The following is a 14,448-nucleotide window of genomic DNA, read 5'->3' as shown; positions in this document are numbered from 1 at the left end:
CAAAGGCTGAGACGAAACTTCATCCAATATATTTATTCATCATGAGTCATTCATCATGAGTTTCAGAATCAAAACCCGTCTTAACCAATTACACATTATATAAAAAAAGAAAACAAAAAACCATTACTTGCACAAAAGAATATACCATGTCAGATTGAGTAGGCATTTAATTTGCAATCTGCTTAAACTTGCATTCCAACTGATCAAAACATCTAACAACTACATCTAAAACTATCATTCAAGTCATTGGTGCTTTGTTAGTTTGGCATATTAAGTATATATCCTCTCTGATAATAAAGCAACAAAATAAAATCAATTCTCAGTTCCGGAATAATTAGCATCACAATAGACCCCACGAGTAAGGAAAAAGAAATGATGCATTCAATATCTACGCCTTACATCAACTAGTAATCATCCATGTGCACAAAAAGCATGAGAAAACTGTCCTGACCTCTAACTAGGAGAGCCGCAAGAACGCATACGAAGAAAACTTTAGCTCGCATGTCCAATGCCCTAGTCTTCACATGTAAAATTTTAACAAAAACCAAAATCCGAGAAGCAAAAAAAATGCATAGATAGAAAATTAAAAGAAGTTTTTTTTTTACTTACTAGCAGAATGCAGCTACATATTCTGATGAATTTGAACCGTTCGGAAGCTCTCTCCATCAGATTCAGAATGCAGCTACATATTCTGATAAATTGAACAGATGAAGAATCTCCCTCCGTCAGAGGCACAAACAATAAGGGAAAATTTACAAGACAGGTGAGAATGACATCATGGATCAAAGATAATTCATAAGATAACGCAATATGAGGTCGTAGAACCCTTCACAATCTCCAGCTTACTCCAGATTAACTTCTCGAGCAAAAGAGCTGCAGCTGTTTTCTGACTACACTTTCTAATTCTTCCTATTCGCTTAGCTTGCATCCCGTAATATAAGGGTGATCATACATGATGTACTTGGTCCAATATGTTCTGTACTTGGTGATTGCCATCTCCAACCATGGTTTCATGTTCCCATTATAATGGACTACAGCAGCATTTTGTATCTGAGTGATCAATGCTAGGGTTATAACCCAAGCCAAGAACATGCCATGATTTGTCCAGCGTGTGTGTCAGTTTATAAAACGCGAGTAGTCCTGGAGGAAGTGTCCCCAGTTTCCACAGCACTCTCTTCATTCTAGACATAAAAAAGAGAGAAACGAGTTAAGAACTTTAACCAAGTGGTAAAGAGAAGAATGTCATGTCTCTTTATGCGCTCGTGTAATCCAGTGGTAAAATATGCGGTTGAAATGTGTATCCCAGCATGCTGGTTTTGTAAGGCTGATTCCAAGCACCAAATGTAATTTGCCAATGACCACAGAGGTAAATCATGCATTGTGCATAGGATATTTAAGGTAACAACAAGATAGTAGTTATCACTACAACAAGACAATATATGCCTGCTCATGATAGTATACCACATTGTTATCTCCATACAGAGGATATTGAAAAACAGGCATTGGAATTCTATCTTATCTATTAGCTCAAGAGGTCAGGATTTAACACGGTTACTAGAAGAGGAGGCTAAGTTTTGTATGCGGAATATCTGCCTGAGGCAAGCACTAGAATATAATCCATGTCACATCTATGAATCTAGGTTGACAGTGGTTAAAATTCAACATGGCCACACCAAGTTTCTGAATATACCATCTGGCTTCAAAATTGCTAATGAAGCAGTATTTTATAGAGATCATGTGTTGATTGCTAGAGGAGAATGTCTGTTGAACTTGTGAACGCAGAAGGTGTCAATAACGATCCAGAATGAAAACTGAACACTTTTAAGGAAAATGCTAGTGGAAATGAGACCACAATGTAAATTTGCATAATTCATTTACCAACAAACCAGGGTATATGGAATATTTATGAGATAATTAAATTAGGAGTAACAGAATAAAGATCCGTCTGGTCAGTGCTGTACTTCCACCATACTAGTGAACCTGGGATGAGAAAACAACACTTTGATTCATTGAGCATATATGGTGAAAGTAACACAGGTTATGTCGTTCAAAATTCCAACTGAATGCTCTGTGTAGAGGTAATACAAGGATCGTCACAATGAGAAAGTTTCCAAATTTATTCTAAGCAAGGATAACAGTTAAGTTGAACTAACAGACTTGACAACCAAGACTACAGGGATCTCAGATTAACCAAAAGCTAAAGTTTTCAACAATAAGAAGGGTAAGTAACTCAAACTAAGGTATACAATTTCAAATAATATCTTCCAGTACGGGCGGTACATACCGGTCCGTCAACTTACCGGTACATGGACCGCCCGTCATCGGACGGAACGATATATATATATATATATACACGAAGCGATATCACCGAGGTGACACGACATCACCTTTTATAAAAATATTATAAATATAAATATAAATATAAATATAAATATAAATAAATAAATAAATATATATATATATATAACCCCACGTGGGAGAAGGAAAAGGCGACGTCGCCTTTTATAAAAAAAATATATAAATATATATATATACCGAGCGGTATATCGAACGGTATACCGCTCGGTATACAGTTTTATACCGTACCGAACGAACGTTGAAACTTTGGTACAGTACGAAATTACATACCTTGACTCAAACATATGCACAGTTTAAAACATTCTAAATGCTATATTTGGGAGGGAAATCTGTAGAACAAACCTGGATTCTGACTAAAAATAATGCTATTCTATGGGAAAGGCAAAGAACATAAGTTATGGTAATTCTAACGCAAGTTAAGGGAAAAAAGGTTTGTGCGCAGTTTATATACTTAAAATCCTCTCTGACTATTATTTATATAGAAACTACAAATATGCCAAACGTGTCCCTGAATGAACATGGCCTAGAAGTACTCTATTCAACATAAGGCACAAAGTATTGAAAAACAGCATAATTAGTTCAATGGTAGCATAATTTATATATTTAGAATATATGACATTTTTATTTTTCAAACATCATATACAGTTATGAGGAACTAAATGAAGAGAAGTTTTTCCATAAACATACCATTTTCTGCCACTTGTGATAAATACGAGTTATATCTTTCTTCTTCCACTCCTTAAGGTAAAAAGTATTCATCCCATATGCCCAGCCACTGCTTGGTCGAATCCACGGCTTGTCTCAGACTAAGAAAAAGCAAATGAAGTAAAACCTGAAATCCAAGCATCTTGTCACCTCAGATCAGCAATCATGACTAATGTACATTAACCACACAAGATGATAAAGTAATACCAGCAATCAGTGAGCACATATTCCAAAGGCAGTCAACAGGTACTGTTCTCTCCAATATGAACTCGGTAGAAGAGTTTGAAGGTGAGATACAAGGCAAAATAGAGTTGCATTTCTTGATAAGAAATGTAGCAAATATGTTAGTGAAATTATCCTATGGCTTGAAAAGTTTGGACTGCTTGTATCATCTGTATCAAAAATAATAAATTTCACATATCACAAATAACAACCACTGTCCATGACAGTAGCATACCTTTGAAAATTTAAAATTCAACCACAAGCATATAAAAAGAGGGACAGAAATACGAAGAATAAAAGAAAACTTACTGATGCTTGACACATATTACATGGTGCGTATAAGCAGCACAGAAATTTGTAAATCTACCATCTATAGGACTATTTTTTAACATCCTTTCTAACTACCAATGGCATAAAAATAACCCATTCATTTGGAGCAAAAGTTGACAAACGATCATATAGTATTTAAATTATCAAAACTTATATCCAGACTGGAAATTTATTAAGGATGAACAGTTGAATTTATTTGTCTCCTTTGGCCTAGGATATCTTAGGAGTATATGGTCAACTAATAGTTTAATATCCTCTAACTACGTCCTTGTGAGTAATATCCATCCTTCTAAAATTCATCTTCCAAGGAGTTATGAATAAATACTGAGCAGTAAGCAGTCACCTAAAAGGCTACTTGTCCAGAAAGAATATACACCCTAAAAATAGATGACTTAGTTTACAAAAAAAAGAAATATCATTTTGTTACATAATTCACATTTTTTTATCTCCAGTACAATTGAACCATATACATGTCAACTACATGATAAAAAACAGCAAAAGAACTCAACAATACATGGTCTAGTAAAAGAAAATTGATTATTAAAACCAGGGTTCATTGTACTATGGTATACCGCCTGATATATACCAGTCCGACAGGGGACTGGTATGTAGACCACCTTGTATAAGGTGGTATTTACTAAAAGACTTTGTATCACCTGATATGGGCCTAAACCATTCAGTAATAGTCGAAATCCGACCATTAAAGACCTGTACCGATCGGTAATGATTGAATTTCGATCGCTACCGACCGACGGCTCAAATTTAACCCTTTCCAACAGTCAAATCCATTTGAAAGGATTTTTAAACCCTTTCCTCCTCTCTTTCACGCCCTTTCACTCTCTCAAACTCTTATACTCTCTCAATCTCTTTGTCACTCCCTTCTTTCTCTTATTCTCACATTGCACTATCTTAAAACTTCACAAAGCTGTAATTTATGGATTAAATCAAGCTTGAGAGACTAATTAGGGAAGATTATATCTAAGTTAGAGGAAGAACTCTCTGATCAAAGGTATATAGATAACTTTTCAATCACATTCAGCATCTCGATCGATCCGGAGGCATGACAGCGATGTGGACAGTATCAAACAAGCCTCGATCGACGATGGCAGCAATGTGGACTCCCCGGCGTCCCCGTCATCATCAGCATCAAACAAGCCTTATCCATCATAAATGGGTTGACTATAATACATAATAGCATTTGCCTGCAAAATTTGGCTCTGTATCCTACTTAGGTACAATCATGACATGTGAGAAACTTGCTTAGAACCTAAAAGGGCTACTGGCAGGAAGCGAGTCCACCTTAGTGCTCACAATTTTTTATGCATGCAATCATGAAGCTAACTTTAACATCTTGTTAGAAATGGTAAATAGTCTAGACGAACAAGGGATTGAATTTGCTACCATTAAAAATATTTGTATTAGGAACCAACTGAATATAATCCAATAAATTCAGTTGTGTCGATATCAATACTTGGTGAAGTCCTCCTAATGCAGCCCATCTAAATTTTCAAATTCATTTTTTTGAATAATTTTTAATGAATCATATTTGTGAACTTCACACAATCTTCTATGATGGGAAGATGTTACAGAAACAAACAAGTCATCAGAGTTCAAAAGAAATTACAGCAATAGTTACAATGGTTTGATTGGAAGTTATTCTCATCCTATTGAAATGATGTACATCATTTAGTTGCCCTTTTTAATTCATCACTAGCCACTTAACTGATGCATTAGTGTGCTACATGTCACTTAAAACATCATTTTTACAATAATAAAAAGGCTGATACATGTTTCTCCGCATATTGGTTTTAAGTCAATTGCAACAAGAAACCAAAGGTCTTTTTCTGTAGCAAAAGAAAAAGTATAAGCCACACTGGTCCAGAAAACAATAGAGACCCTTGATGACTCCTACTTAACTACATAAATATTTAAGTGTCACATAATAGTTGAAAGACTAAACAGAATTTATAGATGGCAGCATGCTTAGGTGTTCAAGCTTGAATGGAGATGTTCTTCACAGTATAATGATTTCAGTCACCCCCTAAATATTAGATGAGGATATAAAGGAAATATACTGAAGATAAAGAATCTTCATAATTTCAGCATGTTTTTGTACTTGAAAGAATAACAAAAGTGTCAATATGTTACCAACTTCTTTTCTTGTATATATGATGGATAGAATTATAAGGAGCATATGCAAAGTTTGGATAAAACATAATGTTTATCATACATCATTTCAACATACTAAAGAGGAAACATAAATTTAAGCGGCTTGCATCTAAAGTAGGTTGAACAAAGCCAAATCATGCAGTCTCTCCAAACAGTAAAGCTTATTTGATGATTTCAAATTAACCCTTAGTTCATGAGCAGCTGTCATATATCATATCGGTATAACGTAGCATATAGCTAATTCAAAATATAATTCTTGTGCATAATAGGTCTTAACCCTTCAAATTCTTGGGCTCTGTTTGTTGCATGCTTAACAACAATGCTAAACTACGATTAGGTATACATTATACGGTTCTTGCGCTGTCGTGCTCAGCATTTGAACTTAGACATGTAACAGCAATCAGGAGATTTCTTGAGATAAATTAGGTCTCATAAAGATTTTGAGTCAAAATCATTGTGAAAGAATTAGAAAATGAGGTGCTCAGGAAGCCGCATCCGAACCAATTTGGTAAATCATAGACATCGCACTCATTGGATCTTCAAGAAAATAACATCCAGGTCACAACCAACGAAGCATGGATCTGAGTCGTCTACGGGCTCCCAAACCCAGATCTCAAGAAAACCATCGAATCTCAAACAGGAACAGAGAAGACTCCACTCACCGGGAGAGATGGGGGCGGCGCGGATGCTGCCACGTGCCGCAAAGAAGAGCGAAGGAGCGAGAACAAAGAGGAAGAGAAGCAGCAGGACGGGAGAACGGAATCCGCCGTCGCTGCTCCTTCTGCCGCCGCCTCCGGCCGCTAGGAGCCGCTTCAATTGGTGCATCGGCAACCGACTCCCCAATCCAAACTACGCAGGAAATGCGACCTAAGGGCGATGATGCGATCCTAAATCGCTCCTTATATAGTCCTGTCCTGCAGCGGTGACTACGCATTGGAGTCTCGAAACGGAATCATATTTGTGTTGGGTGGTCGAACCGTGCGAACTCGAACTCGAGCTTTTGTTTCACTCGGGCATATTATATTGAATCAATCAAGATTTTTATTATTTATTTCGTTAATGAGGCCATCTAAAATATCGGCGTCTTATCCCTTTCGCTTCTTTCGTTCTTCTCTCTGCCCGCCTCCCGTCTCCCATCGAGCGATGGCTGCCGCAGCCACAGCTGCAGCCACAACGGACGCCGCTTCTTGTTCCCTTCTTAAACTCTCTCTCCTCCGTTTCCCCAACAGACTCCTCTCGTCCTCCTCTCTCCGCCTCCCTTCTTTCCACCACTTCGCGTCCGTGCCCCTCTCCGTTTCCCACTGTCACCATCCTCTCTCCCCTCTTACGCCACTTCCCTCTTTCCCCAGAGCTAAGAAGGCCCTCGCCGTCGATGGGGCCGAAGAGAACGCCGCTGTCACCACGGTGGTCGACGAGAAACTCGATGACGGCGCTGACGACGGGGTCCCCAAGGAGGTGAAAGCCCCGGTGCGACGGCGGTGCGAATTATACGTGTGCAATCTTCCCAGGAGTTGCGACATCCCCCAGCTCTTGGATCTCTTCAAACCTCATGGCACCGTTCATTCCGTCGAGGTGGTGGCGCTTAACTTCGTTTACTGGTTTCCTTCTCGCTTTTTGCCGTTCCTATCCTCAATTAGTTTCTGTTGTCTTAGGCGTGAGTGAGGCTCGGCATCAAAAGGGGGCATGCCAACTTTCGCTTGTAGCGAAGAAGGGGCTTCTTTTCTTGAGTACATGTTTCATGTACTCACGTTTCCATGCCGTCAGTACATACATGTTTCATGTTGCATTATGAAAATAGTCTCTATTGTTTAACCTACTGTGAGATATCCTATGGCAAGTGTATGTGAGGGGGTTTCATAACCGAGAATTATATGGTTTGGTGATGCTTAGCCGCTGGGAAATTGAACTTCACTCTCTAAACTTGTCATTTGGTCGATCAAATTCAATTTCTGGTGTTCAGTTTGGGAATTTGTGTAGATTTGCCTGAAAGGTATTTGGACCTTTTTAGTGTTAGCTTCTGATGGATCTCTGTCTTGACCACCAAGTGGAGTTCATCTGTCAGTGTTGATTCCGATGGAGCATTGAAAGGCAGGAGAGGCTGAGAGTCAAGTCGGATTGCAAGGGTGTCTTCTTGTTATCGTATGGTGTTGCCCTTATAATGTGGGAAGGGATCGTGTGGCTGAAGAGAAACTCCATGTGTTCTGCATTGTGGTTAGGGACACCTTCTGTGTATGTGGTAGTGGTGTGGCACTTGATGAAGTTGTGACATTTTCCAAGAGAATGACATCAGGCAGGACTGGTGTTTGACGCTTAGCAGGAGAATGACGTCCTATGCAAAAGGTGGCTTCTGGCTGGGATGGTGCCTGACATGAGAGTGACGTCTAATAGGAGGGTGGCACTTGGTAGGGGGTTAGTTGGTCCATTACCTTCCATCACGAGTCTTTGATGGTGTTGTCCCTGTCAAGGTACTAGGAACCAAGTCACTCAGATTGGAGGGGCACGGACCCAATCAACCTGAGGTGGGTCAGCTCTCTTCCGGAATCGATGCAAGAGGGATGCTGATGCGGTGGATGCTGATATGAACATCTGTTAGCATAGGATTGATGCAGTGTATCCTCCCCCATCAGCCTCTGACCAAAATGCTAAAGGAATATCCAAAATTTGCCAATTATTAAGTTTCTGTGGCTCCAGTGTATATTTCATGTTGTATTATGAACCTAGTCTGTTTTATTTAACCTACTGTGGAGAGTCGAAAGGCAAATGATATGGGAAGACATTCAAAATTGAGAATTATATAGTTAGGTGGTGCTCAGCCATGGGGAAATCATTTCCTTTCTCTAAACTCGTCACCTATATATAGGACCATCTTGGTTGATCAGAATCAATTTCTGGTGTTCAGTTTAGGAATTTGTGTCACTTCGCCTGAAGAGTTTGTCCGGCTCTTTAAGTGTTAGCTCTTGACAAAAATGCGAAAAAGATTTCAGATTGCTGGAGATGACAACCTTTAAGTAGTCCTTTTTCAGTTTGGAGAAGAGAAGTTGCAATTTCTCCATGTGAGCATTATGTGAGTAGTCTTTTTGAAAAAAAAAAAAACCTTATAAAATTCTTCATTGTGATAGTTATTTTTGTGTCCTAAATTGGGTTTAGAGGTTTTTATCTGCCTTCTAGATCAACAAAGTGGAAATAGTGTTATATTTTAGATAAGAAGATCTGTTTGTACTAATGATAAAGGGACTAACATTGGAGAAGCTAGAAAATTTGCTTGCTTAATGTTTGTGGAAGATCTACATCTTGTATACATTTTCTTGCTGAATAAACTATTCAATTGTTTGAATAACTGCAATCAGGGTTCTTGATCTGATGGTATAGCTGTTTAAGGTTTTGGTACTTCTGGTTTCATTAAGTTTTACTAGAATTTTGCTTCTCTTCTCTATGTCTTTGTAAATCTTGAAGATTTTAGTGCAATTGACAGGTTTGGCATGTTTCAATCAGGTCATGAAATGATACTAACTGATAAAGTGTCTCTTTCCTATCTAATGACCTGGTTTTACTGTGTTCCAAGTCAATATTCTTCACCATCTTTTCTTTGCCCAGCTTACTGGCCTCCACTTAGTTTCCTTAGTTGCTGATGCTCCAATTTACTATGTGACAAATTTTGAGGAAGTTCTTAGCTTAAACTTCATGGAGTTGCTTGATTAGTTATTAGGATATCATCCGATGTTGTGTAAAACATGGATAACAGAATAAAAATTCCATTTTTTATGTTTTGTCTGTCATGAAAAAGGTTAGTTGTTTTTGTACTTTGCTTTCTCCTTTGAATTTAGCCTTGTAAATGCATTTAATATTTGTTCTAACAGTGAGATTTACCTTGTCACCATAGTTGAACTTTGTAATTTATGTGCAACTGGGATATCATTATTTTACTTATTGTAAATATCATGTATTTCATAAAGTAAATTCTCTCATTGTGTTTTTGTTGACAGTGGTCTGTTTATTCCAGTTCTCATAATTTCCCATATTGGTCACACATTGCTGTGTCAACACTAGTATTTTTCGCTGATTTCCACAATTCATTTTTTTTCTTTTGTGGATTCATACTGTATTTCAATGTGCTGTTATTGGTTCTCACCTGAAATATGAACTGTTTCAGGTTTCAAGGGATGCTGAGACAGGGATTAGTCGAGGTTGTGGTTATGTTACGATGAATTCTATCCAAGAAGCTAAAGCAGCAATGGTTGCATTGGATGGATCAGTAAGTTACATAACGTGTCCTTATTTTTTAAAAAAATTCTGTACATGGTTACTGATATATCCTTGTCTTTTTATAGGACCTTGGTGGGCGAGAATTGCGTGTCAAATTTTCAGCTGATATGAGCTCTCGGAGGAAAAACATGGAGGCCTTGAATACAACACCTAAAAGGAACATGGTTTTTGAGAGCCCACACAAAGTCTATGTTGGTAATCTTGCATGGTCTGTGAGACCTGAAGATTTGAGGGAGTATTTTAGTAAATTTGGAAACATCGTAAGTGCTAGAGTGCTATATGATCGCAAACGAGGGAGAAACCGTGTCTATGGTTTTCTTTCCTTCACTTCTTCTGATGAACTTAGGGCTGCTTTGGAGACAAGTGGATCGGTAGTCCTCCTGGTTTTCCTTGGGATTTTAGTGCTTACAAGTATACATAAAATTTGGTGCAAGTTTCAAATTTTACACAACTATCTTCTGATGTTAACGCCAGCCACTAATTCATCTCTTTTATCTTTTTTTTTTCACAGCCATCTTAATTCTCATGGATGTTCCTTAATGTCTTTGTTTGACTAATCTGTGTGTAGCACCTTTGACAAGCAGTTGCAGTTAGCAACTTAGATGCTTTAATTTTGATTATATCAGTTCTTCACAAGATGGTGTTTCCTGCAGGTATTTAATGGGAGGACATTGGTGGTCAGGGAAGTTATAAACAGAGAAGAAATATGATTTTAGTGGTCTGATGATTTCAATTAGAGATACAATTTTCATGCAGAGGAAAGCTGGCTGTTGCCACATTCCCATGCTTGATGGTTGCTCGTCACTAAAGACAGGTACTAGATCCTTGACTTTCCATGTTTTCAAAGCTTACACAACTAAATAAGACTTTCATGGATAAATCATAATAGATTCTTCAGCAATATATCACAGGAATACACAGCTCAGATATACTCTGCACCACATATATGGATTATGCTTTATTTTCTTTGCTACAAATCCTTATCATCTTGTTTTATTGAAAACATCCATCTTTTTGGTAAGTAAAATGGCAACATTTGATTTTGTAGACATGATGAATTTAGTATCCAAAGATAGTTTAGTTTGAAATTTGCTTAGAAAAACACTCCTATCTTCTATGGTTTTGCTTCATCATGTCCCATATTTGCATCTGCACCTGTAGTGCATTCTTGTAATTCAAATGATCTCTGTGGTGAACATGGAGGTCTTTTCACCGTATGTCTATTTTACCTAAGATTATGCAAATAGCTTAATGAGAGGAGGCATTGGGAAAGAGAAAGCCGAACTTGTAGGTTGCTTATCGATCCCAATTCTATGACAAAATGGTAATTGAAGTTAATGACCTTAATTGTTTAAAATTTTCATTTATTTGCCTTTTCTGGCTAACTATTTCCAGCGGGAGATATGGTAGCTTGTACCTATAGATTTTAGAATGTAGTGCTTACAAAACTCAAGGGAGAAGCGAAGAGAAATTAGAGAAAAATTCTAGTAAAATAAATAAATAGAGACCCTTAGAAACTGTCCTACCTTGATATCTATTATACTGTCTCAATCTTATCTCCTCCTGTGGACCTCCCTTTTGACAGTCTCTGGTGTGCTAGGATTAGGCAGTAGTTTAGATTATCATGGTTGTTCGGCTAGTCTTAAGACTCCCAACTTTGTCTTTAACTAGTTTTAGTCCTTCGAGAAATTGACTAATTCCATTGTGGATTTGGTTGTTTTTGGATTTGAATTATGACCGCTCTAAAAGATGAAAGTTTGGTTAGACTGGCAGAATTGAAGTCCTAATTCAATCAGAATTTGACCTTGTATGCGTAACAAACTTCCTCACAATTCAATCAAAGTCGAGGGCAAGCTGCGCTACATGTTGATGAAGTCCTCCAGCCTCCTAGTGGTTCTTACCTGCTGACAATGTCTACAGGCCTCTCCTCTGGATCACCTAATTGCCTTGGGCATCCGACGTCGTAGGTAGGCTGCTTGATCAAACGATAATTTGGTCCCTTGGCTTGGCTTGCTTTTCCCTCCTTGGTCAGTCCAAAACTAGCTGACGTATGCTTCTTTTGTCTTAATATCTTGAGTCTTCTTCATTTGAAATTGTCATGATGCTGACTTGTCGAATCTAGTCTTAACCGAAATCAACTGCGACCAGGATTGATGTTGGAACTTTTCTTGAGCTATGATCTTAGCCTAGTTCAGTGCGGCAAAAGACCTCGTTGTGTCAAATTATTGCAGGAACTGACAAGTGGACCCCATGTTAATTTGAATGCTGATGTGGTATCAAGATACCCTCAATAGGCCTAACAAGACTAAAGTTAATTCAACCTAAGTCTAAACCTAAGTCCAAATAAGCTCCAGCCACAATGAGCCAAGTCATGATTTAGTTTGGCTTTTGATTAATGACTATACTAAAATAATAATGATGCTGATGACGTTAAATAACATCATAAGATTTCAATTGAATCCACCACTACTCTGTCTGGGGTACGATCAATGATGTCTAGGATAGTGTTGCTTGGACCATTTTTTGACTAAATCGGTTTCTCTAGAAACCTTGAAGATTATCTTACCAAGGAGGTTTAAGGTCAGCATAGATGTAGTCCGATCTTAAACTAATTTCTTTTTTCTCTGATTTTAATCGTGTGCATAGTGCAGAGTCTCACTTTTTGAACATAATAACTCAAGAAGCCGATCAGAATTAGAATTATTCAGCCTTTCTTTTCTATTAAATCATGACACAGCCCTTAGTAGCTGCATCAACTGATCAGCAAGCCTTGAAAGAAAACCAAGAGCTCATTATTAAAGAATACATTTTAATCCGAAGTTACCTTGCTGTGCAGGGACTATGAATTTTCTTTTCTACTCGGTAAAGATACTGCTCAAATGGTGCAATTGTGGGATTATGAGAAACAGAATTTCATGGATGCTGCAGTTCCTAAACTGAACTGGACGAGTTAACATCTATTTTTGAACTTGTCATTTGCTGTAATCCTTTTTACCCTTTCACTTGTCAGTTTCTGTTAATTCGTTAATTTACATTGTGATGATATTTACCCTATGCGTTTAACTTGTTTCCATTATCAAGTTTCATTTACCTATTCCTAAATGCTATTTTAGATCTTGTTCTTCGATAGGCAATAAATGTGTTGCTGGTAAACTTTATGATGAAAGGTTCACTCATATTTACCCTATGGTTCCATTATCAAGTTTCATGTACCTGTTCCTAAATGCTATTTTAGATCTTGTTCTTTGATAGGCAATAAATGTGTTGTCGGTAAACTTCATGATGAAAGGTTCACTCGATATTTACCCTATGCGTTCGACTTGCTCCATTATCAAGTTTCATTTACCTGTTCCTAAATGCTATTTTAGATCTTGTTCTTTAATAGGCAAAAAATGTGTTGCCAGTAAACTTCATGATGAAAGGTTCACTCGATATTTATCCTATGCATTCAACTTGCTCCATTATCAAGTTTCATTTACCTGTTCCTAAATGCTATTTTAGATCTTTGTCTAGGCAATGAATGAGCCACTGTTATCTGATAAGAAACATCGACTTCAACTTGTAACCTTTGCGAATGGGACAAACAACGGATCACTTGCTCATTTTCCTTTGATACGAATTGGGACCAATCTGGTAATACATTCAGTGAACGGAATTTATCCTTTTTTTTTCCCCTTAAAAAACCGTAATTGTGCGTATTTATTTTTATAAATTAAAATTAGGATTTTTTTTTCAAATAATCTTTGTTTTTCCAAAGGTGTCGTTAGTTTTTCCAAATGGTGTCTCCTAATTCGGATGATAGTCTCAATTTATATTTTTTTTGTCATTATAATAAAAATCTCATGTTATATTTTTTTTGTCATTATGGTAAAAATCTATTTGAAAATATTATAAATGATACAAACAGATGTATAACTTCAATTAAACCAACTTTTACTTTAAAATTTTGATAGCATAATAGTTTACGATAAATGACGATTAAGGAGACATAATAAAATGTTATTTATAGTATTTTTTAATACTTAATATGTTTTCAACACCGCAATAAAAATATTTATAATATTATTGAAAAAATTGTAAGTGAGTTAGATGAAATAAGAACATGCTACAAATCATTTGATATATTATATAGGATTCAAATAGATATTTGTAACAGGAATAATATCACCGATAAAAAAAAATAATTTATTATAGTGTTTTGATTACTGTAATAAAAATGTTATAAAATTTATAAATTATTAATTTTAATTAAATTAATTATAAATTTTAAAATATGATGTCATAATAATTTATGAGTAACAATAATAAAAAAAACATAATATAATATCATCTATAATGTTTCAATAAAAATATTATAATGCTATTCGAAAACAGTAGAAATAAGTCAAATAAAAAGAATGT

At 36.8% G+C, this 14,448-nt stretch overlaps 1 protein-coding gene and 1 long non-coding RNA gene across 5 annotated transcripts; one reads left to right on the top strand and one right to left on the bottom strand.

The window, feature by feature from the left end:
• Nucleotides 1-574: 574 nt before the first annotated feature.
• On the bottom strand, nucleotides 575-6,753 carry LOC103970565 (uncharacterized). Of its 2 annotated transcripts, none has more exons than XR_010502374.1 (4): nucleotides 6,447-6,753; nucleotides 3,271-3,455; nucleotides 3,046-3,190; nucleotides 575-1,181 (listed from the first exon to the last, which is right to left on the bottom strand). It is a non-coding gene; the product is annotated as an uncharacterized LOC103970565 (long non-coding RNA). The 2 variants fall into 2 exon arrangements; XR_670649.3 differs by having other exon boundaries at nucleotides 3,271-3,382; nucleotides 6,447-6,751.
• A 105-nt stretch (nucleotides 6,754-6,858) lies between these two features.
• Nucleotides 6,859-13,159, top strand: LOC135582128 (28 kDa ribonucleoprotein, chloroplastic-like). 3 transcript variants are annotated; one of them, XM_065175022.1, is made up of 5 exons: nucleotides 6,859-7,356; nucleotides 9,935-10,036; nucleotides 10,113-10,418; nucleotides 10,701-10,861; nucleotides 12,884-13,159. In XM_065175022.1, exons 1-4 carry the CDS (start codon nucleotides 6,928-6,930, stop codon nucleotides 10,755-10,757), a joined length of 894 nt encoding a protein of 297 aa, XP_065031094.1. In that variant the 5' UTR covers nucleotides 6,859-6,927; the 3' UTR covers nucleotides 10,758-10,861; nucleotides 12,884-13,159. The 3 variants fall into 3 exon arrangements, with proteins under 3 accessions (XP_065031094.1, XP_065031093.1, XP_065031095.1); XM_065175023.1 differs by having other exon boundaries at nucleotides 6,861-7,356; nucleotides 10,113-10,458; XM_065175021.1 differs by lacking the exons at nucleotides 10,701-10,861; nucleotides 12,884-13,159 and having other exon boundaries at nucleotides 10,113-10,691.
• Nucleotides 13,160-14,448: the final 1,289 nt, after the last annotated feature.

This window comes from Musa acuminata, chromosome BXJ3-11 (assembly GCF_036884655.1).
Source record: "Musa acuminata AAA Group cultivar baxijiao chromosome BXJ3-11, Cavendish_Baxijiao_AAA, whole genome shotgun sequence".
In the NCBI taxonomy this organism is placed as follows: domain Eukaryota; kingdom Viridiplantae; phylum Streptophyta; class Magnoliopsida; order Zingiberales; family Musaceae; genus Musa; species Musa acuminata.
The sequence above is the reverse complement of the archived record's forward strand: the minus strand, read 5'-3'. Positions and strand labels throughout refer to the sequence as shown.

Excerpts from the sequence above, each read along its gene's own strand:
- LOC135582128 (XM_065175021.1), top strand. The coding sequence starts at position 6,928 with ATGGCTGCCGCAGCCACAGCTGCAGCCACAACGGACGCCGCTTCTTGT. Across the intron at positions 7,357-9,934 it reads GCACCGTTCATTCCGTCGAG|GTTTCAAGGGATGCTGAGAC; the intron begins GTGGTGGCGCTT and ends GAACTGTTTCAG. Across the intron at positions 10,037-10,112 it reads TGGTTGCATTGGATGGATCA|GACCTTGGTGGGCGAGAATT; the intron begins GTAAGTTACATA and ends GTCTTTTTATAG.